We start from the raw sequence: 26,759 nt of genomic DNA, 5'->3' as shown, positions 1-26,759 counted from the left end.
TTAATGCTAATGAGGTGGTACTTATCTCCCCCATTACCTAGGGTCAGATCCTTGGCTGGAGTCAATTGACTTTGTTGGAGCTATGACAGTTTACAGCAGCTGAAGAGCTGCTCCCAAATGACTATGTTCAAGGCTGCAGTCCCGTCCATTTCCTGACAGAGATGCCACTGTTCCTGGCTGAAGCATGCTGTTGCCTCAGCAGAACTAGTGAGCACCAATGAATATTTTCAGTGAAGGGTCTGTTGCTGGCAGGAATAGATTGATTTTTTTCCCCTTGGGATCAAGAAATAGCACCTCTATTTGAGATATTTATACCAACCCACTGTCGCTTATAGTAGTTAAGGCTTGGAAATACTTTAGAGGCTCTTGCTCCTTCACTTATTGGAATATGTTCCATACTTGGTAGGTAATAAACATGCTTTTCTGGTTAAGAACACACATGTTATTGTGGCTCCATGGCACAAGGTGAAGGGTCAGGGATGCTGTGTCCTATTCCCAACTACGCCACTGACTTGCTGTATGCTCTTGGGTATATTGCTTAATCTCTCTCTCCCTTGGTAGTAAAAAGAAAAAATACTTATTGCGCCTAGCTCTCAGGAGTGCTGTGACATTAATTCATGAATATTTGTAACATACTATGAGTCCCATGTTTGGAAAGTATTACAGAAGTGTAAATCTCGGCTTGTTGTTCATTTACTACTGCATTGCATGTGTGAAGGTGAAGTCCTTGATGTAAAAAAAAGGTTCTTTATTCATATGTTAAACATTATGATAAATGCACTGAATTGAAATAAGACAGAGCAAAAGTATGTGAGCTCATCATTGCTCAGTAGTATAAGGAGAGACCAACAGTATGCATTTTGCTGAAAGATTACATTTTTGATCAACAATAGCTTGAGACGACTATGGAGTGAGTGTATACACAACAATAGCTCGCTTTTAATGGTTCATGCAAAAGTTGTCTCCCACAATTACCCAAACCGTAATGTTATCCAATGGCCTGAAAAGCTCTGAATAAAAATGTTTCCCTCATGCAGAGGCAGCATTTCAATGTTTCCACATTTTCCTGTTAGGTTTTGTTCATATATAATGTGGCATACAATTGGAAGAAAGTGCTGTCAAGTGATTGAAACAAAGGACTTAGGAGATGACATTCCAGGGATCTCTTCCTGGTTCTGGCACTGAGTTGCTGTGTGATCTTGGGTGAGTCACATAACCTTTCCTTGTCTTCAGTTTGTTCTTGTAAGTTTGCCTACTTGTAAAAATGGTTCTCATAATACCCCCCACATGCGAATTGTGGGGCTTCATTAGCTGAAATGTTTACATATCTTGAGATCATTGGATGACAGGTGTTGTATATGTGGAAATGCAAATGACTTTCTCTTTTTCGTAGGTAGCTAGGAAGAAAAGAAATACCACAGCTTATTTTAATTTAGTTCAGTGGTTCTCAAATTTTTTTTTTCTGCGGACTACTTGAAAATTGCTGAGTGTCTTAGCGGACCACTTAATGATCTTTCCAAATGTTGTTTGTACCGTTAGCTAACTATTGTAAAGCGCTTTGGATAAAAGCGCTATATATAAAAACACCTTAATAATAAACAACATTTTTTGTTCTACAAATAAAAGCACACAACTCATATTTTAATATCAGTAGTCTTACTTTTCTAATGTGAGGCATGTGCCCTCTCTCCCCTGCCGCGGCAGCCCCTGAGCTGGGGCTGGGAAGGAAGGGGATCTCTCCCTGGCCACAGCAGCTACAGAGCTGAGCCTGGGAAGGAGGGCCACCTCTCCCCAACAGGTGCAGCCCTGGAGCTGGGGAAAGTTGCCTCTTTCTGTGGCCGCTGCAGCCCTGCACATCCCAAATTCCCCCCCCCCCGCTCTTCTCACCCCACTGCCCCCTCCCACCTACCCCCTATTCCTCACAAGGCCACCACCTTACCTTACATGTGCGTCTTCTCCAGGGTCCAGCACCTAGTTAGTGGATCCACATCTGTGTGGCTCCACCAATTAGGTGGGAGGCCCTTCATTCTCTCGTGTGCGGCCGCCCAGGTGCGCACCTTAGAGGGAACTATCCATGGACTACCTGAATGGAGTGGTCCGCGGACCACAGTTTGAGAACCTCTGATCTAGTTGCTTCAGTTTTGCCTACATTTTAAGTGGGTTTGAACAGCCTCATACTGTGTGTCAAAGCCAAAATGAGTAATAGCAGAGCAACCCAAACCTTAAATTTAAATCACTGGAATGATGAATGATCAGTTCATTCTTGCCATTAAACACATTCCCTGTGGGAGGTGCAGCACTTTTGAAATAAACACGTGTTCGTAGAACTGTTACTGAATTCTTGGTGGCTATTTCCATAAAATGTAGTAAGAAATATTCTGTCCCAGAAGCCAAGGAAGCTTGTTTAACTGTGTGCACTGAGAAATTTGCATGTAATTGGAATATTCTTTTCAAACAGTGAAACAAATTTCTATGGTATGTTTTGATTTTGGAATGTAAAATTAAGGAAGATTTCACCATTGTATATCAACTCTGTGTGCTGATTTTGACAGTAGTAGGTTCAGATGCTCTTCAATGGGAATTCAGTAGGATTGCTGTTGTAGTTGGGGATTGGTCCTGCTTTGAGCAGGGGGTTGGACTAGATGACCTCCTGAGGTCTCTTCCAACCCTGATATTCTATGGTTCTGTGGTACTCATTGTGATTAAGAATGACACAATCTGGCTTGCAGCAAGAAAGTGTCCTAGTGTGTGTCACTTGATGAGAAGATGGAAGCAGGTTTCAGTATCTCTTTGATGCCCTGTAGCTTGGGGAGCTCCCCTGCCTTTCTTTCCCCTTACTAGATTTATTTAATTTCTTTATTTAAATATTTTAACACAGGAAAGGGGGAGTGTTTTTCTTCCTCACCTTAATTCAAATCCTAGGTCTGTATTTCTTTGGGAGAATAATCCCATTAGTGTCAATGGTCATTTATGTGCATGTATCAGAGAGAAGAACTGAGCCATTGTGTTGAGCCCGATTACCTCAGTGGTGGTGTCCTAGCACAACTAATCCTGCATCAGATCTGAATTTAGAGGGTACGGAGATCAAGAGGCGCCTATAGTGTTTCCTAGCTTGATCCTCAAAACAGATATCACCTTTGATTACTAGAATGTTAGTTGGACATTATTTGGGGAAACATTAGCTATTTGAATGATAAATTTATTTCAAAATGACACTGAAATACAATTGCACCAGATCTAGACTTTTCTTAAATCAGCGTTTATCGCTTAATTTTCAAGTTGGGGCATAGAATTTGATCCATGCACCTTCCATTAAAGTCAATGGGAACTGCTAACTATATATATATTTAGGAAGCTTTAACAGGTTTGCAGATTTTGGCCATGTAAATATCAGAGACAAAACATTAATCATTACAACTGAGCTTTTGTTTAGAGAAACATTATACAGTAATACAATCATCAGCTCTTTATTGATCAGGGTGTTTCCATATTAGAGTGAGCATCTTTACTCTATTCATGATGTGCTGTTTCTGCTGATTATATTAAATTGAATGAAATCTCTCATTTCACACATTTAACAAGCCAGGCATGTCTATCATGTCTATCAAATTGAACAGGCGTACTGGTTTTTTGCAGATGTGTACTTTGGCTGAGTATTGAATAAACGGTAAACAAATATCTAAGTATGTATTTGTCCTCTGTCTATTTTGCTGGGTAGGTAACTGATTGGTTAATTTTTCACATAACAGCAACCTCCCCTATTTTTGAAGCCATTCCTCTAGGGCTGTGCTATCAGTAGCCGACCAGCTACTTCCAGATGAGAGATTAATTCTTCGTTTCCTTTTGGGTGACTGTTTCCACTAGAAAGCCCCAAGAGGATTACCCAAGGATCATCTGGTAATTAATATCCAACAATTTGTAATATTTGGTTACAAATTGCATCTCGATACACTCTGACTGGACATGTACTCTATAAATGCACAAAATCTCCTGTCTCACTCTACAACTTGAAGTTAAAGATGAATTTTCGACAGGATATTCAGTGATTGCTGGGACACGCTCCCAGTATTCCTGTTGAAACTGTTATACGTAACACTGTACTATTCAATATCAGATATTCCTATAGTGAAGTAATGATAAGCTTCTTTACAACAAGGAGCAGGAGAGAACCATTATTTTCATTATGGCATATAATTGAAGGATTACATTTTTTCCTGGAGTACAATACGGTGGAGATTCTTAAAGGAACAATGGCATTTCAAAGGAATTAAGCACCTAAATGCCTTTTGTGTCTTTAAGAATCTCCCCCTAGAGCAGAAGATAATACAGTGGAGTGGGATTGGGGGGTGGGGGTGGAAGGGGGCGGCTTCATTCACTTCTGTAAGTGGAACTGTAAAGCAGACATGCTCCAATAATAAAAAATAACCTATTAATCATGTAATCTGGCTGGTAAACTACCAAAGATGGTAAAGAGGGAGCATGTAGTATAGTATATGCAGCATGTCCTTACACATGAAACGGTAGGTGCTTAGAGCAGAAACTTATAATTTGTTCAAATTCAGGAATAAGATGACAGGTCTGTACCTGCGTTAACAATCAGAAAGACTTAGAATGCAGAATATGCCAGAAGAAAAGATATATGTTCCTGGGATTTGTAGGGTCCACAGGAACCATTTCCTCAGTGGGTCATTTTCTTTTGTTATTGATCTCTACTGCATGGCACCTGGTGTCCTGTACTACTGCCTGATTCCACAAAACCTTACTCGCTTGAGAAGTCTTATCTGAGTGAGCACTACTCTTGTAAAAGTGTGCAGATTCCACTCCCTGCTGAGACAGGTACTGTATTTTAGTTCAAAAGTATGATTAGTCCTTCTCGTGTTCAGGCAATGGTTAGATGGAACACATTTTGTACCTAAATAAAATGAATTGCATTTCATCTTACAATTTTGATTCAGCAACACTATGACTGTCATAAATATAAAGGGAAGGGTAAACACCTTTAAATCCCTCCTGGCCAGAGGAAAAACCCTTTCACCTGTAAAGGGTTAAGAAGCTAAGACAACCTCACTGGCACCTGATCAAAATGACCAATGAGGAGACAAGATACTTTCAAAGCTGGAGGGGGGTCGGGGGGGGGAGAAACAAAGGTTCTCTCTGTCTGTGTGTTGCTTTTGCCAGGACCAGAGCAGGAATGCCCGTCAGAACTCCTGTAAAGGGTTAATAAGCAATCTAGTTAGATATGTGTTAGATTCTGTTTTGTTTAAATGGCTGATAAAATAAGTTGTGCTGAATGGAATGTATATTCCTGTTTTTGTGTCTTTTTGTAACTTAAGGTTTTGCCTAGAGGGATTCTCTGTGTTTTGAATCTGATTACCCTGTAAGGTATTTACTGTCCTGATTTTACAGAGGTGTTTCTTTTACTTTTTCTTCAATTAAAATTCTTCTTTTAAGAACCTGATTGCTTTTTCATTGTTCTTAAGATCCAAGGGTTTGGGTCTGTGTTCACCTATGCAAATTGGTGAGGATTTTTTTATCAAGCCTTCTCCAGGAAAGGGGGTGTAGGACTTGGGGGGATTTTGGGGGGAAAGATGTTTCCAAGGGGGGTCTTTCCCTGTTATATTTGTTAGACGCTTGGTGGTGGCAGCAATAAAGTCCAGGGGCAAAAGGTAAAATAGTTTATACCTTGGGGAAGTTTTAACCTAAGCTGGTAAAAATAAGCTTAGTGGGTTTTTCATGCAGGTCCCCACATCTGTACCCTAGAGTTCAGAGTGGGGAAGGAACCTTGACAATAGCATCATAATAGTTGGCATCGAAGGCAGGCCCAAATGAAAATCCTGCATCTAAACTCCACAGATATGAAAGCTTGAATCTAGAACAAAATTTGATGGCTCATTCTCTACCTAGCATTTTTATATAGTGTTTTTATCTTCAAAACCGTTTCCAAGCATTAATTAATTAGATCTCAACACTCCTGTGCGATGTATGGCTACAGACAGGCAGGGAACCAGAGGACAAAATTCGAGGCCACCAACAAAAACCTTCTGAAGGTATTTGCAGAAAGTAGTACAGCTGGTGTATTTTCCTGTGAATTAGCACTGAAGCAATGACACAGCTTGGTGCTAGATATTGCTGTGCTTCTTAAAGTGTCATATTTCAGATGAAACAGAAAACTAATAAGCTCACTTGAGCTTTAGTGACTATAAATGACTATGGCCCCTATATGGTCCTTTTCACAAGAGAGGTCAATCTCAAATTCCAGACAGGAAGGACTGGTTAATTCTGATATGGATTAACTCCTAAAGTATGCTTTTTTGGATCTCATGGGCTGGTTAGAAAGCAAGTAGAAATAGAGATATGAGAGAGAGATTTCAAGGCATTCTAGGTTTAATATATTCCTCCTGAGGGCATTCTGCACCAAAAAATTAAAAATTGTGCACAAGGTATTTTAAAATTATGCTAAATTCTGCAATTTTTGTTTGTCAAATAAATGTGGAGCCTCCAGCATGGTATTGCGGAGCACAGGCCACTGACTGCACAGAGGTGGGAGATCACTGTGTAGCCCCCCACTCCCTCCTCCAGGACACAGACTTAGCGGTGACCAGGCTGACACAGTGCCAGGGTGACACAGTGCAAGAAACACCCCAGGGCCCTGCCCGTCAATGCCAGAGCACCAGGTGTGGGCAGGCAGACTCAGCAAGGCAGGATCCAAGTGTGGAGGGGCTTAGTGTGGGGGGATCCAGGTGTGGGTTGAGAGGGTTCTGCGTGGGGCAATCTGGGTGTGGGCGGCTCAGTGGGGGATCCGGGTGTGGGGGGGATCTGAATGCACAGGGGCTTGTAGGGGGTTCTGAGTGCAATGGGTAATAGGATTCTCTGGGGGGTCCAGGTGAAGGTGGTTGGAGCTCACCAGCGGGTCTGGGTGTGGGGGGGGATAGAGCTCAGCAGGGGGGTCTAGGTGTGGGGGGTTCAGATGCTGGGGGAATGGGGCTCACTGCAGTGGGGATTCATTTGCAGCTGGTTGGGGCTTGGTAGGGTGGGGAACGAGGTGTGGGTGGCTCATTTGGGGGGATGTAGGGGGAGAGGGGCTTGTTAGGGTGTTCTGTGTATGAGGAGGTCTGGATGCATGGGGGCTAAGCGGATGGGGGATCAGCTCCCTATACAGTGATCCATCCCCCTGCAGCTGAGGAGCGATGGGTGCAGGAAGTGCCGGCGGGGGTAGTTTGCAGAGCTTCCTGCAGTTGGGGGAGAAATCTAGGGATGGGTCTGATCTGGCCCTGGATGCCATGCAGGGGAAGAGGAAGTCCCATCCTCCCCAGCCGGAACTAGCAGCTGAGCCTGGCGCAGGATAAGAGCCACCAGCTGGGTCTTTCCCAGTCCTGTGCCCTGCCCCACAGTGATTTACATCGCTGCCCTGGGCACCCAAAAACATACTGCTGGAGTGGGTCGTATGATCGCTCTAATGGCTTCCCTTGGCTTCCCCATCAGAAAGTCATTTTTCTGTGGGGAAGCAAAGAAATCTGTGGAGGACACAAATTCTGCGCATGCGCAGTGGTGCAGAATTCCCCCAGAAGTAATATGTTGTCCCTCAAGGATAATAAATTTAAAGAATCACATTTTTGTATTTATTTAGATTTAAATCTAAAAGAAACTTCACACCGAAGAGCATTCATTTAAATCTCCAGGTGTCCTTGATTTATATGTAGAAACACAGCAGGAAAGCTGTTACAGAATGTAAATTCTGTAAAGCAGCAGCATTTCTCCTTCCTCACATCTCACCACATATGACTTAATCACTAGTCATGTGATCTGTGCAATTGAAAACTCCATCACACAGAAATTCCACTCTCAACTGCCACAGCCTCCAATATTTGTGCTTTAAATTGTCCCCAGGAGGTCAACTCATATGGGCTATTTCAGATTTTGTTGGGGCAAGGTAAGTATTCCAAAGGCAAGGGGCCCTTGCAGAGAATGCTTTGCCAGTATATTCCTTTTTATAAAGAGAGGGATCAAACTTACATATGTGATGGTGAGTCTCTTTAAAGCTACAATACAGGTATAATTTCAAAACCCTAATGCTGCTAGTAGGATCAGTAAGTAGTTCATGAACTAGTGCATGAAGCCAGTTATTAGAGCTCTTCCAAAATAGTGTTGGATCTATTTCTGTGGTTCCGTGTCTGGATTTACTTGCCACAAGGCTATACAATGTACGTAGGATAATAACAATAATACCAATTTCTTATATAGCACTTTTCACTGTGAAGCACTACCAATCTTTAATGTATCTATCAACACCACTGGAGGCAGGATTTCCCATTTTAGAGATTGAGAAGTGAGGCACAGAGAGGCTAAGTGATTTTCTCAAGGTCATGGAGGAAGTGTGTGGCAAAGCAGGGAAATGAAAGTAGGTCTCCTAATTCCTGAACTAGTTAGTGCCTTAAACGATTGGATCACATTCAGTTAAATTCCAATGGTAATTGTGTGGCTTAATACTTTGTATCTGGAATGTATTTTGTGTGACTGTTGTTGGATTTTAAAAATAAATTAGATGTTTCTGACCTATGAAAAATTGCAATTATCATACCTGATTAAGTTAATTAACAGGCTGCTGCTACTACACTTACTCATGTCGAGTAATACTTACTCCTTGCCTGAGGAGGTTGTGAAGGCTAGGACTAAAACAGAGTTTAAAAGAGAACTAGATAAATTCATGGAGGTTAAGTCCATTAATGGATATTAGCCAGGATGGGTAAGGAATGGTGTCCCTAGCCTCTGTTTGTCAGAGGGTGGAGATGGATGGCAGGAGAGAGATCACTTGATCATTACCTGTTAGGTTCACTCCCTCTGGGGCACCTGGCATTGGCCACTGTCGGCAGACAGGATACTGGGCTGGATGGACTTTTGGTCTGACCCAGTATGGCCATTATCATGTTCTTACTCACATAAGTAGTCCCAAAATCAGTGGGACTACTAATGTAAGTAAAAGCCACCCAACTGTGAGTAAGGATTGTGAATGTGGAAGGTGTTAAAGGAGCTCTAGCTATAAAAGGATGCTGGTATTGTTGCTATAAATACTGCTGCTTTGTAACTGACCTGTTGAGGACTATGTGGGGAGACAACTAAGACATTCAGGACACACACATTTACGGTGTACATTGACTCTGTCCCCACTGTTCTGATCAAGATGCAGTTTCTTAATTCCAAGTTTATTTCCACTTGGATGGTTGTGATGATTTGAGCTGTCTTCATTTATCATGAATCAGGGGTAGGTTAGATTCTTCAGCCTTTTCTCTTTCCTTTTACCATCACCTCTTTGGCTCTTTACCTCCCCTCTCTTCCTCAATGCGGGAGACTCCTCCTCAGAACATCCTTTGTCCTTTGGACTGACAGGGCTACTGGGTCAATCCTGCAAGCCCCCCAAATCCTGTACACCCATGGAAGGACTTTCAGGATAGAGTCTTGAGAAAGATCTTGTGAAATTATACCGGGGGAGAGGAGGATGTACACGGATTCGGCTTTTCTTTGAGAAGCAATCAATTTTAGGTAATGTAATCCTCCCCCCTGCAAACAAACTACTCCCCCATTTTAATTCAGGTAAAATCTGTGTGAAGTAATCCATTTAATTTTTGTGTACACATCCAACCTCTTATCTTTCTTTATTTTCCCTCTAATGAGTCCCCTCCTCCTCAAGAAAGAACAGGGATGAAGATTACGGGCCTGATTCAACACCCATTGACATCAATGGAATTGGAATAGGAATTGTCCTACTGAATCAGACCCATTGTCCATTTAGACCAGGATCCTATCCCCAATACTGGTCAACACCAGCCACTTCAGAGGAAGATGCAAAAAATTCTGCAATAGGCAGATTTGGGATGATCTGCCTCCATGGAAGCCTGCCTCCTTGCTCCTAAATCCTAATAATTAGAGATTTGTTTAAACCCCTAAAGAATGAGGATTTTAATTCCATCTAAACCTTGTTGCTGTTTTGGATCAGGCCCTATTTTCTTAATTTCAATTTATTCTCAGTGATGCTTTTGTGATTAGCTTCAGCACCTGTACTGGCTCATGCTTCCTTTTTTTTTTTAACAAATGATTTAGTCAGTTTAATCTCACATTGGGGATCATCAGTATTCTAAAGTTCTGGTCAATTTGCCTAATACACACTGGATTAAATTCTTACAGCACAGTGCAGGGTTGGCTGGAAAGCTTTCTTATGGTCTTAGCCTATTAGTCTATATCCCTTTAATAACCACGCTTTTGTGGGAAACCAACAAAAGTGAAATACTAAGTACAAGGAAAATGTCATAATTACTGGATTTTGTTTATATTTAAGATCTACAATCTGTTTATTACTTTATTTTTTGTTAAATACAAAACTAGACAGCAATGGCTAGAATTAGGCATTCTGTCAGTTATTTAAAATGACAGTCCATTTGGAAGAATAACTGCTCAGTGACTTATCAAAAACCCCACGTTAAAGGAATCAGCCATCCAATAATTCAAAATTAAAAGTACAACCAGGTGCCTATAGACCCTTGTGCTGTCTGTACTCTCAGCCTTCCCCAAGTGGCTTAGCAAATAGATGGGCTTTTCAGCATACCCTGCAGGTTAGTTTTCAGACCAGGGTAGAAGGCAAGTTCTAGAAGCCTCCTGGAGAGTGCCCTGAGAATAATCCCCTCTCTTTTAATCTGAGGTGAATCTAATTTGAGCACCTTCACTGATCACAACTGCAGCAGTATTGCCTGGTGAGAGAAGTGCTGCAGCCTCACATGGAGCACACTACCTTAGTTACATCTTGTGATGACAAAGGTGGTGATCACAGGATCAAGGTGCTCATCCATCTCAGTGGATCTCTGATTCATGATTCATTTTATTTTCGTAGGGCCCAATTCCATAAAGGGGTATGAGCCAATTCACTAAGAAATTCTTGATGATGTCTTTAAAAAAAAAAAGAAATTATATGAATCTGTAAGGTAAAAGTAACCTAGCCTTGGTCCTGAGTCAGCACAGAGGGCTGGTCTAGATGTCTCCCGAAGTCCCTTCAAGCCCTACATTCTATAAATCTATGAAGTCAGGGCCCAGAATGATTCCCATAACTTCCAAGAGCAGAGGGGATTGAGATCCAGTAGATCTCTCCTGAGCGACAGGGACAGGAAACATGGGTCTTGGAATCCAGTGAATCCTTCTGGGAATACTTCTGTGAAATATGGATTGTGAGGGAATAGATATTCTGGCTCATTTCCTATTGCGCAGCACCAGCCCTTGCTCAGCACTGAAATTTTCAAGCATCACTACCTCCTGCAGGGCCCCTCCACTGGATCTACTGAGCAGTCTCAGGGAGGTCCAGTGACCACAATGGCACTTGTAACCCTGCTGACAGAAAAGAGTCAGAGCAGAAGCACAAAAGAGCTCACTCAGATGGCTCCTGCTTCTGCAGAGCTGATTAATCCCTTACCTGATCAGCTCCTAGATAGGTAGTGTTGGAATGCCCCTCCCACTGTTAGTCAACCTGCCCCCTCACCTCAAACCCTTTCATATTGTGCTGAAACCACAGCAAGGCAAACATCATGGGATTTTCAGTTCTCTCTAGCCTGTGTTTGTCTATGGGAAGGAGTGATCTGGCCCAAGGTAATGTATCATTTCAATATGTATAGAGAAAAGGAGTACTTGTGGCACCTTAGAGACTAATTTGTTAGTCTCTAAGGGTGCCACAAGTACTCCTTTTCTTTTTACAGATACAGACTAACATGGCTGCTACTCTGAAACTATACGTATAGAGTGCATTCTGCTTGGGCTACAATGACAGACAGGGAAGGATTTCATGTAATGAGATAAATGAAATAAATAAGAACCAAATTCCCAGGAATAAAAATGCCTTGCTTCTACTGTTCTAAAAGATCTTTCTTAAATACATAAAAGAACAACCTTCCTGGATCTATTATCATGTCCTCGAAGGAGGACTATTTATTAGTTTCCACGTAGTACATAGTGTGGAAGAGGCCAAGTTTACGAAAGTCCAGTACTCAAAAGAATGCAGTAAGTAGGTGTTTACAGAAAAATTGGTGGTAATATTATCATTCATGTGTTATGTGTACATTTAAATTAGGTATATCCAAAATGGCAATATTGCATCATAATTTGCTATTGGGTGCTCTGTATTAAAATATGCCAAACTTCCTAAACAAATGGACAGTACGAGAGTTTAGAAATGCTGAACATAAAAGAAAGAGGATCAAATCTGTTTTACGCAGAGACATTGGTTTCTGTTGGCTGAGATAGATATTAAATGAGACATCATATTAAACTACATTACACATTTTAGAAAATGTTTATCAATGAAAAGCTTGATTTTAAAGATTCATAGGCACAAACAGAGGGTTGCTACATAGGGAACTACCCATGGCCCTTACAATTGTGTAGTTACAGAGCCACCGGTGACAAGTCACCAGCTTTATGCTGATCTAAACACCTGTTTAAAATATAGTTCAACTAAAAATAGGATTTGACTGTGAAATGCACTTCCAGAAATGAGGCTAATGTAGTATTTGACTGCCTTTTAGAGCTTGCGGCAAGACCCTAGTTTCATTTATAATGGAAACACTTTATTAAAGGAGGACATAAAAGATGGAGGTGAGAATCCATCCAAGCCTGGCTTGGACAACAACTCTGGAAGAAACTCTTGTGCTAGATGTGAAGAAATACCTATATTAAGATAGTCTGGACATTTCCCTGTGAGGGGAAGCGAACCCCCAAGTCTTTTGCATTCAAGGTTATTTAATTCGTTTGGAGGTAATGCAATTTGAAAACCCATGTAATTTTTTTTTTAACATTCTTGTATGTTGCCAGTTTGTTCCCTGTACAATTCCTATCCAGTTTTAGGTTTCCTGAGGTACTTTACTGCAAAAGCAACATATTCTAGGATTTAGAGATAAGGTGGGTGAGGTAATATCTTTTATCGGACCAACTTCTGTTGGTGGGAGAGTCAGACTTTTGAGCTACACAGAACTCTTGTTCAGGACTGGGGAAGGTACTGAATGTCACAGCGAAAAACAAGATTGAACAGATAGTTTAGCATAAGTGGTTAGCACATATTGTAAGGAGCCATTCAAGGTGAAGTGGCCCATTAACATCCTTGTACGGCCATAGGACGAAAAGGGGGGTTAATGGGTTACAGATTGTTGTAATCCATAAATTCAGTGTTCTTATTATGATCGTGATTTTTAGTCTCACTCATCTTGTCTCTAATATCCTGGGACTGATGTGGTTACAACAATACTGCATATTCTGGGAGTAACAGTTATGGAATAACAGCCAGTGTCTAATTTACAATGGTCTGTCTGGTTACTGTTTGCCCTTCTGGTGGTATACGTAAGTTGTTTAGCAGTACACACAGTGCTGTACATATTTTTTATGAGAGGAAGTGAACAGGCATATCAATTGAAACAGAAAAATGGACTGATGTAGGCTGTATGCAGTTACCCAAATTACCTGGATTAGACAAGATAGCAGAGTTAACAAAAAGTGGAAAAATAGTTGCATGGCAGTGACCTCAACTGATTGAGACCCAGTTCCATGCTTTGATTACATTGAGTCTGGGTTATTCCAACACACGCTTCCTCAGGCTGACCTTGAAGGCCATGTGGAAACTGGTTCAACATACAGTGGCTGTTCCACTAATTGGAGCACATTGTCAGGAGCACAACATCCTGATTCCACACAAGATAGCTTCTTATCTAATATCAGCTCTCTTTTCGATTAATCTGATTAATCTCTTTGCCACCTTAAATAGTCAAGGACCTGAAAGACCTCCTCTTCCTGCCATCCCACCAAAGCAGCTGTATTCAACAGGGATGCTAAGTTCCAACTTGCTGGGAACAGGTCTTTCTCAGTGAAGTGCCCTTGTCTCTGGCATGCACTACCACTGAACATCAGGCTGAGCATCTGTCTTGGGGTTGTAGGAGTGCTATGCAGGACTCCTCTTTCACCGCAACCCTTTTCTTATGGAAATGCCAGTTGGTAGTCATACCCAAGAGCATGATCTAGGAGGTATGTAACCTGGAGTTGACTCCTCTTAATCAGAGGTTTAAAACTGCATGGGTTAGGAGGTCAGAGAGTCCTCTCATTTGAGGAATATATTATTGTTTCTAAATGTATGTAATGAACACGAGATACTATGGTAAAGAGTGGCTTCAAATGGATGTATAATTATCAATTGCATATTTTACAAAAGATGGGACTTCCAGCAAGACAGTGCTTTCTATCACTATTCTGGGATATTCATTTGCTACTGGTTTAGTGGGAAGCATTCCATCTGCTTCATCGGAAACAATACCTTCAGGTCTTTCCAGATCCCATCCAAATACTGACCCAGCCTACTCCTAGATCTGATAAGAACTGCAGGTCATAGCCAGTAGCAAGCTCCAAACCATGTTATCAAGAATTACAACATTCATATTGTCTGCTTAATTTCTGATGGGAATGAGGTAGGTCTCTCTTACCCTCTCACTTTGGTGTCTCACCTCTGACAGTGAACTATAACAATACTGTTTCCTAACTAACCAAATAAAATAAATAAAAATAATTGCTAATTTCCTCCATAGATGTATAGTTCAGTCCATGCATTCTTGTTTGTTGTTTTCCAAAAATTAGAAATCAGTGAAAATAGGAATTAATGAACACCAATTGGTTACAAAAAAATAAGATAAGTAGACATCTTGTTAAAATAGCAACCACAAAAGCAATAGGCTGTGTGAGAATCTTTCACATTTCAAATTCCAAGCATTAAGGCATTCAGAGCAGTAAATTATATTCCAGTAATCTGCTTCACCAAAATATATATTTTAAATTTAGTTTAGACTGACAGCTTGTGACAAGCTATACTCCTAAATATACGTCTGATCCATATTTGATTGCTAGTCTTGATTCCCGTGATGTTTAGTGCCAATTAAACAGTTCTATCTTCCACTAATTTTGTATTTGATTATTCATACCCTTTGCTACTTAGATTCACACTGCAGCTTCCCTGCATTCAAAATCTCAGAGTTTTTCTCATCTCACAACCCTAGCAAAATCTGTTTAGACTCAATGTAGTATTATTAGACCCTTTTCTTTGTCTGAAAAAGCAAGTGGGGAGAGGGTTTGTCTCTTGTATTCATCTGGTAAATTATTAATGAAGCTGCTAAATGGAACCCACATGGTCAGACTGGGTGGGTGGAGTTAGCTTTAGAGGATGATGCACACAGGGGAAGTTGGGGAGCCTTAGGCAGTTGATGCAAAGAGTACAGATGGTAGGGATGCACAGCTAAGTGATCTCAGGATTTGCCCAAGTTGATTTTTTGCCCGAGGACAGGACGAAAGGGTGCTTTCCACCAGCAAAACAAGAAATAAAACAGATGGGTTGAACGTAGGAGAGGAGTGTGTGGCACTGAGAGTTCACAGTTGATAGTCATTGAAAATTCAGGGTTTTTCTTCTACCTTCTCTGATTCAGTTCCCAGAAAATTGATCAAGGTATTATTTGGAATGCCTGTTTACTGAGTTAGCAAATTGGAAGGGAATAGGAAAATGCACAGCACACTTAATTATGTTTGTATACTGTTCAACTGGCTGTGTAATTTATTTTGTTGGTAGATAACATCATATACAGGATTCATGAATACTGTTGAGGTAATCCGGAGACGGATCTCTTTCCACCCAAAAGACATATACACAACCGTTGGCAAAATTTTCAGCTTCCTCATTTGCTACAAAACCCTTGAGGAATCCTGTATATGCATCAAATGCAGCTGCAACAAACTACCAAGCACTCTCCAGATTTTTTGAGAGTATGGATGAATGTGCTTCCTGAATTATTCAGTGTTACAGATTTTACGAGATTATACTTTTTTTCTTTTTCTTTTTGGTGAGCTGTAACAACTCAAGTGCATAAACTGTCAGAATGTTAGAGGATTGTCAGTCCCAAAGCAGTATGGTTCAACGTGCGATTCCCTGGGGCAACAATAATATAAATAGAGGAATTTCCTTTCTAACCATTCTTGTAGGAGATAACATAGAATCACTAGTCACATGCTTATTTGGCTATAGTGTATGAGAAGGAGCAAAATAGCCAGGGGTAAGTGGTGGCGAAGAGGGTTAAACCTCAGGTTTGAATTATTTATACTCCGTGAAACAGTAGCTGCAAATGCCGGGAGGCTTGACTTAGCCCTTCAGCCTTACAAGGTATATTTGAGTACCATAGATCCTTACAGCAGATTATTCTAAGGTGTTCTCAGAGATGTTAAAAATAAGGTTCTGTTTGTTCACCATGGATATTAAAGATCTCCTGGCATGTTTTGCAAGAACAGGATTATGCACTGGAGACATTAGAAATTTTTTTCCAGATCCATGTCTGTTGGGCTGAGAGCCTCTCTCCACCCCAGCAGTGGCTGCATTTCAATGGTGCCATATACATTTAGGGCTCTGTTTCACCCTTTTGTAGTAAAAACCCATAGGAAGGAGACTGGGAACTCTGTGAGCTGAACTTTGTGGAGTTTTGTACAAATGCTTCCTTTTGGGGGAGAGGGTCAGAGTAGAGATGGGATTCACTCTACAAACCCCTAGGAAGTACTAATTCAAGGGAGGGGTTGTCTCCTTGTAGCAATGTCTGCCCTTCTGGGAGAATGGCTCCTGAAGGAGATCCAGAATGGAAATCTCAAACCAAAAGATCTTTCTTTGTAGAATGAACTGATAAACAAAAATCTATCCTGTTATCTCTATCATATACTCATTGACAATTATTTCAGTGATGGTCATGGTTGTAAGCATGTTTAGAGCTGTGTGTAAACAGTGGGGTCAATGCTCACTAGCTTGAGGAGGGTACCATCCAGAACAGAGAGGAAAATATAGTTCAGCCAAGCCTAATAAACTGGATGAAGAGGCCCATATTGTTGAGGGATTGGGGTGTTTGGTTTTGTCATGTCTTCTCAGCATGAATTGTAGAGGTCTGTGGATGCCTCCCTGGACAGGCATGTCTAACTCAACAGAAGCAACTGAGAGAGGAGCAACACACCTCACGCTTTTTCAATATTGATTCTCATCTCTCCTACACTTTCTTCATCTCTCTAACTGGAATATATCTTTCCCAATAAAACATGCAATCAAAACTGCCATGTGTTGAAGGAGCCTTTTCGTGGGATATCTCATTTTAAAAAAAAGACTGGTTCTGGGACCAAAAAATGACATTTTTGTATTAATGCCAAGCTTTGGTTGGCCTTTACTGTGGTGCTTTTTAGGGAATTGTGATGGTTTTGTTTTGGATCGTTTTTTTTCCTCCTTCCAATCTTACTGAACAGAAGGACTTGATGTCCTTTGTATACATTGTCTGCTTATCCAAGTGAAGAAATGAGAGCTAAATCATGTGGGTAACAGCAGCTGTAACACTGGTCTTCTGTTAATCTCAGGCCCAATGATGGGCTCATGAGTATCACCAATTTACCATGTAAAAATAACTAAAATGTATCACTAAATGGGTATTTGGCCGTAGAAAGGAAGATATAATCATTAGCTTAGTTCCAAAGCAACAAAACTCTGGCTAGAGAAATTGCTTAAAGCTTAGAAATGTCTAGGTGTGTATTCCAGTTGTCTGTTTGGCAGGGGCATTTTCTATGTGAATCACAGAGAACAGTACTGTTAAAAGGAGGCTAGTATTGTTCCTCACACTGATTTTCTCATGAATGGCTTAGAAAAGCATAAACTGCCCTCTACTGGGTTTTGCAGGAAATGCCCACAGGTCTAAGGAAATTGCTAAAGGGAAAGCTCAGTTAATGACTTGCTAGTGAATTGCATACCCAACTTTAAACCAATGTTGCAAAACTACCCTGAAAATCTACCAACCTAGGCTCAAGTCTGCTCTCCTGTGCTTTACCATGGTGATAATTACATTTAAAAATTTCTATTTTACAGACTTATCTAAAACAAGCAAACAAAACTATTCACTCTGGGCAGTGTTCAATCAGAATTTTACAAAGTTGTTTGAAACCCATTAAAATGGCTTCAGATGGTTTCATTTTTGAGTACAGGGCTTTAGGGTAAGACAAATTAAGGATCCAAAATAATTGATTCCTTTTTTCTGTTCTTTAATATTATCTCAAATGTTTAAGCACCACCTCACCATTTTATTGCTTTGTTACAAAGGTTCTAATGCCAAATCTGCATCATCTTGTCTGGTCAGTAGCCTAATAATTTATTCTTCTGTCATGTTTCCATGTTGTTTTTCTTTCTCTATCTTTTTATATTTCTTCTGTTACTGATTCTCTCCTCAAAAATATGGGTTAAATTGTCATTGTATATGAGTTGAAAAGGTCAGTGAAAGTATCATTGGGTGGTGAGTTTGTAAAGTGCTCTGGAATTCTTTAGAATGAAAGGTCATAGATGATGATGATACATTGAAAATAGTGAAAAATCTACACAAATTTATGCAGTCCAAAAACATTCAGTAACACTATTTCTCCTTTTAGCCTCAAAGAATGGATAGCCACTATGCAGATCTTTTGCTCTCAGAGAGTTGTTTGCTTGGGAAGTCGTTTGTGTTCAATTTTGTATGCAGCTTGTGGATCTGGTTAGAGCCATTGAATCTAAACAGAGAAATTTAGGAAGTAGCTAAAAGAGGAATCCTGGTCCAGAATTTGGGTAGAAAATATTCATTTTCAGAAAAAGAACCATGAGTAGCTTACACCACTGTGCTGTTAGACTTCCCCTTTCCTACAGATATTGTAATCTATAACACCCATCTCAGTGCTAGTGTTTGTGGGAGACTGGAGTCCCTGCAGTGATGGTTGATGGTATCTCAGGGCTTTTGAAAATAGGTATATCTATCATTTTCTGGCCAGTCTGTGCCACATATCTGAGCTCATTAATGAACCAGCATCTAGAAGCCAGCTTTTAATGTCAGAACCAAGAAATAGCTCAATAGATGATCCATGCAGCTAACCACACGATCTCCATGGTGGAATCCTAAAACCATTAATGATCTTTGGATTCAGCAGTAGGACAGTCCTGTGATAGGGAAATTGACTACTCTCCTTTAGGATAAGACAGACAAATATGACCAGCAATGATCATTTAAAATTAAATGATTTGAAAATCTAGGAAGGGGATGATCACTCCTAGTCTAAAGAGAGAAGCGGGGGCTGCTAGTGGGAGTGGTAATCAATATTGCGTGTCCAGAACCATTTGTACCAATGTGAAGTAGGACTATGCCAGCTTTATTCTATAACCTTAAAATATGGCCTAGCAACAGTAGAATAGATCAAGTTCAACGAAACCTGTCCCATTTATGATAGCATAACCCATATATTCTCCGTCAAGTACAATAGCTCATAAACAGAGACAAAGTGTCTGTCATCTTAGCCTCTCTGGCAGCAGGGACAAACTTAGGAACCTGTGTTAACTGTTCGTTTACTAATGCCTGCCCCATTTAACTTTACAATGAAATAACTAAAAACATCCACATCCATTTATTGTACTTCTCAGCCTTTTGCGAAAGCATTTGGTGTTAATTTAACATTGATGAACAATCTAAACCTGTAAAATAATATAAACCCGAGAAATCAACCCAGGGCTCAATCCTGCAAGGTGCTGACTATCCGGGCCCCAGTCTATCAAAACATGGAAGTACTCACAAGTTGAAAGTTAAGCATTTGCTTAAATGCTTTGGTAAGTTGGGGCTGAAGTGCCTCAGCGCCTTGCAGAACGGAACCTTAACTGTGAAATATCAAAACTGTGAGCTGTATAGGAATCCCAGCGTCAGGTTTTGGGTGATTGAAGGTTCATGAGTAGTAGCCACCTGCTTCTCACTGAAGTCAGTTATAACCGGTCTCTGTTTGTGGTGATGTTGTTCGGTTGAATCTTACAGCCTACAGTGTATCTCACAAAAATGAGCTGCAATAGATCTTTTAAATGACACTTTTATGAAATCCCAGCAGCTGCTACTAAACATTTACTAAACATACTAACACGGCTGTTACTCTGAAAACTAAACATTTTGTTGTTGTTGCTGTCCCATATTGCTCTTTTAGAACTAAAAACAAAAGTCAAAAACATTGCATCTGATTTGTATCCATGGCCAGCCATCTGATTTGGGGGGGTGAAATCCCAACTAGTGTGGAGAGTTCTCTAAAAACATCCACTCAATGTGCAGCAGCCATCAAAAAAGCTAACATCGTTCTTCAAGTAGTGTCCCTAAGGATGCTCCACTTGAAGTGCACACGTGCCTCTTGAGCCCTTGATCAGACTTTTTTTTTTTCTGCGAGCAGTGCCTGTTTGGCCCATACATGCATGTTGTGTCTTCTTGTGCCAGACCCCAAGGCTATATAGGGATGTGCAGGTGAACAGACCTCATTTTCTTTGCTACCCCTTCAGCCTGAGATGGCACTGTAGTGTGCCTCCTTGAGTGTGCCTCAGCTATTTTGTGGTCTTCTATCTGTTTGTTACTATAATTAGTTTTTAGTAGTAGTTATAGTTAGTAAGTCTTAGTGAGTGAATAGAGGGGTTTTATTCCTCTTTTTTGGTGGGGAGCCTTTTCTTCTTGGCAGGGCTCACCAGGCTTCAAACACTGCTTCTCCTGATGAGAGGCTATATCTGTGAGCCACCCACTCTGTGTGTCTATTGTTTGGGGGAGTCCCACATCTGTCAGAAGTGCAATTTCTGCCTCACCCTCAAGGTGAGGACAAGGAAGAACAGGGGGAATAAACTCAGACTGTTAATGATGGAGTGCTCATTTTGACCAGCATTTAAGTGAGGTCAGGAGACCCTTCCTATACATCTGTCTCTGGACAGATCCAGCACCCTTCCACTTGGACTCAGGCTTCCTGTAAGAAGAGGAGGTCTTTTGAGAGGGCTCTCAAAAAGAGGAGTATGGACTTTCGGAGCAGTCGCCTTCAGATGAGAAAGTCCAAGTCCCCTACAATCTCCAAAGCCTTGACCTCTCAGCATGGTACCATTGAGTCAAAGGACTCCTCCTCTGGTACTGGCAGTTGTGAACCTGTCTAAGGGAAATTAGGCTCTGGCTGTCGATGAGTCCAAAAGAAGCCCCTATAAACTGTATCTTCTTTACAGGGGTGTCCTTACAATCTATTGGAGCTCAGGGCTGTCAGGAATGCCTGCTTCCATTTCCTGCCTCTCATTGGGGCAAATCAATCAGTCATGATGGACAACATGTCTTGCATGTTCTGTGTCAAACAGGGAGGACAAGATCCCCCTTGCTCTGCATTGAAGCCATGAAGCTGTGGAACTGGTTCATAGCTCATCACATCCAAATTTCAGCTGGCTACCTCCCAGGCATTCAGAGCACCACAGCTGATGTTCTCAGCAGTCACTTCTTACAGGCCTATGAATGGGAGCTAGACTCTCAAGTCCTCCACAACACATTCCAAAGATGGGGTCTGCAAGGGATAGATCTTTGTCACCTCTAGGAACGAGAAGTGTCCTCTTTTCTGCTCAAGGGAAGGCTGTGCCATCACTGTTTGGGGGATGTCCTGGAAGAAGGCTTTCTTCTGTCCTGGAAGAAGGCTCTGCTCTATGCATTTTCTCCAACACCACTGATACTGAGTGTGATGAACAGAATCAGACAGGACAGGGCTGGAGCTATCCTTTATGGTACCAACCTGTCAAGCTGGGTGCCCTTATTTGCTTCATTTGTGCATCCATCTATCACTCAAGCTCCTGACTACTCATAATGTCCTCTCATATGATGCAAGTTCCGTGCTTCACCCCAGGATAGGGGGTTCCCTTACTTTGGGTGTGGTTCCTTAATGGTTCTCAGTGTTAGACTCTTCCTGCTCTGAGGAAGTGCAACAGGTGTTACTGAGTAGTAGAAAGAAGTCAACCCATACTACTTACCTACAGAAATGGAAGAAATTCTCCCATTGGTGCTGTCATTACCACTTCCTGCCTGGATCTGTGTCTCTTTCAATCACCCTGGTTTATTTGCTGGATCTGAAGAAATCAGGATTATCAGTTTGTTCAGTTAAGATCCATTTGGCCACAGTATCAGCCTTTCATCTGACGATAGAGGGTTTTTTTCATATTTTCTCATTCTGTATTGTCTATTGGAGAATTCCTATCCCCAGACTAGAGATCCCGCTCTGATCTGGGTCCTGAACCTAGTACTCAATTACCTTATGAAACATCCACGTAAACCTGTGGCAACCTGTTCTCTACTCCATTTATCTATGAAGGCAGCCTTTTTAGTCATCATCACATCAGCCCATAGAGTTGGGGAGATTGGTGCCTTGGTGGCAGATCTGCCCTTTATGGTGTTTTTCAAGGATAAGATTTCTTTATGCCCAAATCCTAAATTCTTATCTAAGGTTCTCTTGGAGTTCCACCTTAACCATTCCATTCATCTACCATTATTTTTCCTGAAGCCACATAACTCTGTGGCGGAGTCCTGTTTTCCTATTCTGGATGTTAGAATGGCTCTGGCCTTCTACTTGGATAAGACCAAGCAATTTTGAAGGTCACCCAGGCCATTCATCTCCTTCATGGGTAAATCCAAGGGAGCCATAATTTCTGTTCAGACTATTGAGAAAGATATCTGTATTGTCAATTGTTGCGAGATTGCAGACATTCATCCTCCTAAAAGGGTGATAGCACATCATACCAGATCACAAGCAACATCCACAGCATTGCTTAAGAGTGCACTGGTGTCTCAGAGATGTAGAACTGTTACGTGGGCTTCAGTACATACATTTTTTGAAGCACTATGCTTTTTAATCTATGCTGTCAGATATGATGTGGCTCTGGGTACTGCAGTGTTATCTTCAGTTCTGAAGCTCCCTCCTCCCTCTGTGGAAACTGCTTGGAAGCCAACTGACGCGGAGCACCCATAGAGATGCCACTTGAAGAAGAGGTTACTCACCTAACTGCATTTCTTCAAGATGTGTCCCCCTATTGGTGCTCCACTACCCATCCTTCCTTTCCCCTTCGCTTTGGACTGTTCTCAGTAGAGGCAGGCATTTGGGTAGAGCAGGAATGGAGAGCAGTTTGCCCGCACCTCCCTATATAGTCTTGGTGTCTGGCATGAGGAGGCACAGGGCATATGCCTACACCATACAGGCACCGTTAGCAGAAAAATCTCAGATCAAGGACTTGAGGCCCATGCACACCTGAATTGGAGCACCTATAGAGGGATGGACACATCTCAAATAACTGCTGTTACTGCACAAGGTGAATAACTTCTTCTCAGGGACCATTAGGAAAAGAATAGATAATAAAACAGAAAATATTTTAATGTTGAAATATAAATCCTTGGTACACCCACAACTTGAATATGCCATGCAGTTTTGGTCACCTCCTCTCACAAAAGATATATTAGATTGGAAAAGGTAAAAAGAAGGGCAAAAAAAATGATTGAGAGTAAGTAACAGCTTCTGTATGAGGCGAGATTAAAAAGACTGAGACTGCTTAGCTTAGAAAAGAGACAGCTAAAGTGAGACTATGATAGAAATCTGTCAAATCATGAATGGCATGAAGAAAGTGCATTAGGGAAGTGTTATTTACCTTTTCTCATAACACAAGAACTAAGGCTTACCCGATGAAATTAATAGGCAGTAGGTTGAAAACAAACATAGGTAGTACTTCTTCACACAACGCACAATCAACATGTTGAATTCATTGCCAGGGGATGTTATGAGGGCCAGAAGTATTACTGGGTTAAAAAAAAATTAGATAAGTTCATGGAGGATAGGTTCATTAGTGACTATTAGCCAAACGATCAGTGGGCACAACCCCATGCCCTGGGTGTCACTAAACCTCCAACTACCAGAAGCTTGGACTGGATGAATGGATGGATCCCTTCAGATAGCCTTGTTCTGTTCAATGCCTCTGAAGCATCTTTCACTAGCCACTGTCGGCCCTGGTCTACACTAGGACTTTAGGTCGAATTTAGCAGCATTAAATCGATGTAAACCTGCACCCGTCCACACGATGAAGCCCTTTATTTCGACTTAAAGGGCTCTTAAAATCGATTTCCTTACTCCACCCCTGACAAGCGGATTAGCGCTTAAATCGGCCTTGCCGGGTCGAATTTGGGGTACTGTGGACACAATTCGACGGTATTGGCCTCCGGGAGCTATCCCAGAGTGCTCCATTTTGACCGCTCTGGACAGCACTCTCAACTCAGATGCACTGGCCAGGTAGACAGGAAAAGAACCGCGAACTTTTGAATCTCATTTCCTGTTTGGCCAGCGTGGCAAGCTGCAGGTGACCATGCAGAGCTCATCAGCAGAGGTGACCATGATGGAGTCTCAGAATCGCAAAAGAGCTCCAGCATGGACCGAACGGGAGGTACGGGATCTGATCGCTGTATGGGGAGAGGAATCCGTGCTATCAGAACTCCGTTCCAGTTTTCGAAATGCCAAAACCTTTGTCAAGATCTCCCAGGGCATGAAGGACAGAGGCCATAACAGGGACCCGAAGCAGTGCCGCGTGAAACTGAAGGAGCTGAGGCAAGCCTACCAGAAAACCAGAGAGGCGAACGGCCGCTCCGGGTCAGAGCCCCAAACATGCCGCTTCTATGATGAGCTGCATGCCATTTTAGGGGGTTCAGCCACCACTACCCCAGCCGTGTTGTTTGACTCCTTCAATGGAGATGGAGGCAATACGGAAGCAGGTTTTGGGGACGAAGAAGATGATGATGAGGAGGAGGTTGTAGATAGCTCACAGCAAGCAAGCGGAGAAACCGGTTTTCCCGACAGCCAGGAACTGTTTCTCACCCTGGACCTGGAGCCAGTACCCCCTGAACCCACCCAAGGCTGCCTCCTGGACCCAGCAGGCGGAGAAGGGACCTCCGGTGAGTGTACCTTTTAAAATACTATACATGGTTTAAAAGCAAGCATGTGAAAGGATTACTCTGCCCTGGCATTCGCGGCTCTCCTGGATATACTCCCAAAGCCTTTGCAAAAGGTTTCTGGGGAGGGCAGACTTATTGCGTCCTTCATGGTAGGACACTATACCACTCCAGGCCAGTAACACGTACTCGGGAATCATTGTACAACAAAGCATTGCAGTGTATGTTTGCTGGCGTTCAAGCAACATCCGTTCATGTGTTATCCTCAGGAGAGTGAGATATAATCCATGGTCACCTGGTTGAAATAGGGTGCTTTTCTTCAGAGGACACTCAGAGGAGCCCATTCCTGCTGGGCTGTTTGCCTGCGGCTGAACAGAAATGTTCCCCGCTGTTAGCCACAGGGAGGGGGGAGGGTTGAGGGGGTAGCCACGCGGTGGGGGGAGGCAAAATGCGACCTTGTAACGAAAGCACATGTGCTATGTATGTAATGTTAACAGCAAGGTTTACCCTGAAAGAGTGTAGCCAGTGTTTTATAAAATGTGTCTTTTTAAATACCGCTGTCCCTTTTCTTTTCTCCACCAGCTGCATGTGTTTCAATGATCACAGGATCTTCTCCTTCCCAGAGGCTAGTGAAGATTAGAAAGAAAAAAAAACGCACTCGAGATGAAATGTTCTCCGAGCTCATGCTGTCCTCCCACACTGACAGAGCACAGACGAATGCGTGGAGGCAAATAATGTCAGACTGCAAGAAAGCACAAAATGACCAGGAGGAGAGGTGGCGGGCTGAAGAGAGTAAGTGGCGGGCTGAAGAGAGTAAGTGGCGGGCTGAAGAGAGGGCTGAAGCTCGAATGTGGCGACAGCGTGATGAGAGGAGGCAGGATTCAATGCTGAGGCTGCTGGAGGACCAAACCAGTATGCTCCAGTGTATGGTTGAGCTGCAGCAAAGGCAGCTGGAGCACAGACTGCCACTACAGCCCCTGTGTAACCAACCGCCCTCCTCCCCAAGTTCCATAGCCTCCACACCCAGACGCCCAAGAACGCGGTGGGGGGGCCACCGGCCAACCAGCCACTCCACCACAGAGGATTGCCCCAAAAAAAGAAGGCTGTCATTCAATAAATTTTAAAGTTGTAAACTTTTAAAGTGCTGTGTGGCATTTTCCTTCCCTCCTCCACCACCCCTCCTGGGCTACCTTGGTAGTCATCCCCCTATTTGTGTGATGAATGAATAAAGAATGCATGAATGTGAAGCAACAATGACTTTATTGCCTCTGCAAGAGGTGATCAAAGGGAGGAGGGGAGGTTGGTTAGCTTACAAGGAAGTAGAGTGAACCAAGGGGCGGGGGGTTTCATCAAGGAGAAACAAACAGAACTTTCACACCGTAGCCTGGCCAGTCATGAAAGTGGTTTTCAAAGCCTCTCTGATGCGTACCGCACCCTCCTGTGCTCTTCTAACCGCCCTGGTGTCTGGCTGCGCATAACCAGCAGCCAGGCGATTTGCCTCAACCTCCCACCCCGCCATAAACGTCTCCCCCTTACTCTCACAGATATTGTGGAGCACACAGCAAGCAGTAATAACAGTGGGAATATTGGTTTCGCTGAGGTCTAACCGAGTCAGTAAACTGCGCCAGCGCGCCTTTAAACGTCCAAATGCACATTCTACCACCATTCTGCACTTGCTCAGCCTGTAGTTGAACAGCTCCTGACTGCTGTCCAGGCTGCCTGTGTACGGCTTCATGAGCCATGGCATTAAGGGGTAGGCTGGGTCCCCAAGGATACATATAGGCATTTCAACATCACCAACAGTTATTTTCTGGTCTGGGAATAAAGTCCCTTCTTGAAGCTTTTGAAACAGACCAGAGTTCCTGAAGATGCGAGCGTCATGTACCTTTCCCGGCCATCCCACGTTGATGTTGGTGAAACGTCCCTTGTGATCCACCA

At 42.4% G+C, this 26,759-nt stretch overlaps 1 protein-coding gene across 1 annotated transcript in view; it reads left to right on the top strand.

The window, feature by feature from the left end:
• The first annotated feature begins 24,179 nt into the window (after positions 1 to 24,179).
• The window catches only part of LOC141988367 (uncharacterized), a 72,950-nt gene continuing 70,370 nt past the window's right edge, over positions 24,180 to 26,759 (top strand). Inside the window, exons 1-2 of the mRNA XM_074954147.1 lie at positions 24,180 to 24,824; positions 25,404 to 25,613. Of these exons, the coding sequence (XP_074810248.1) occupies positions 24,242 to 24,824; positions 25,404 to 25,613 (793 nt within the window). The 5' untranslated portion in view covers positions 24,180 to 24,241. The remainder of the gene's footprint in view (positions 24,825 to 25,403; positions 25,614 to 26,759) is intronic.

Source organism: Natator depressus, chromosome 6 (genome assembly GCF_965152275.1).
Source record: "Natator depressus isolate rNatDep1 chromosome 6, rNatDep2.hap1, whole genome shotgun sequence".
Taxonomy (NCBI): Eukaryota; Metazoa; Chordata; order Testudines; family Cheloniidae; genus Natator; species Natator depressus.
Note: the sequence above shows the minus strand (reverse complement) of the source record. Positions and strands in the feature narration are given on the sequence as shown.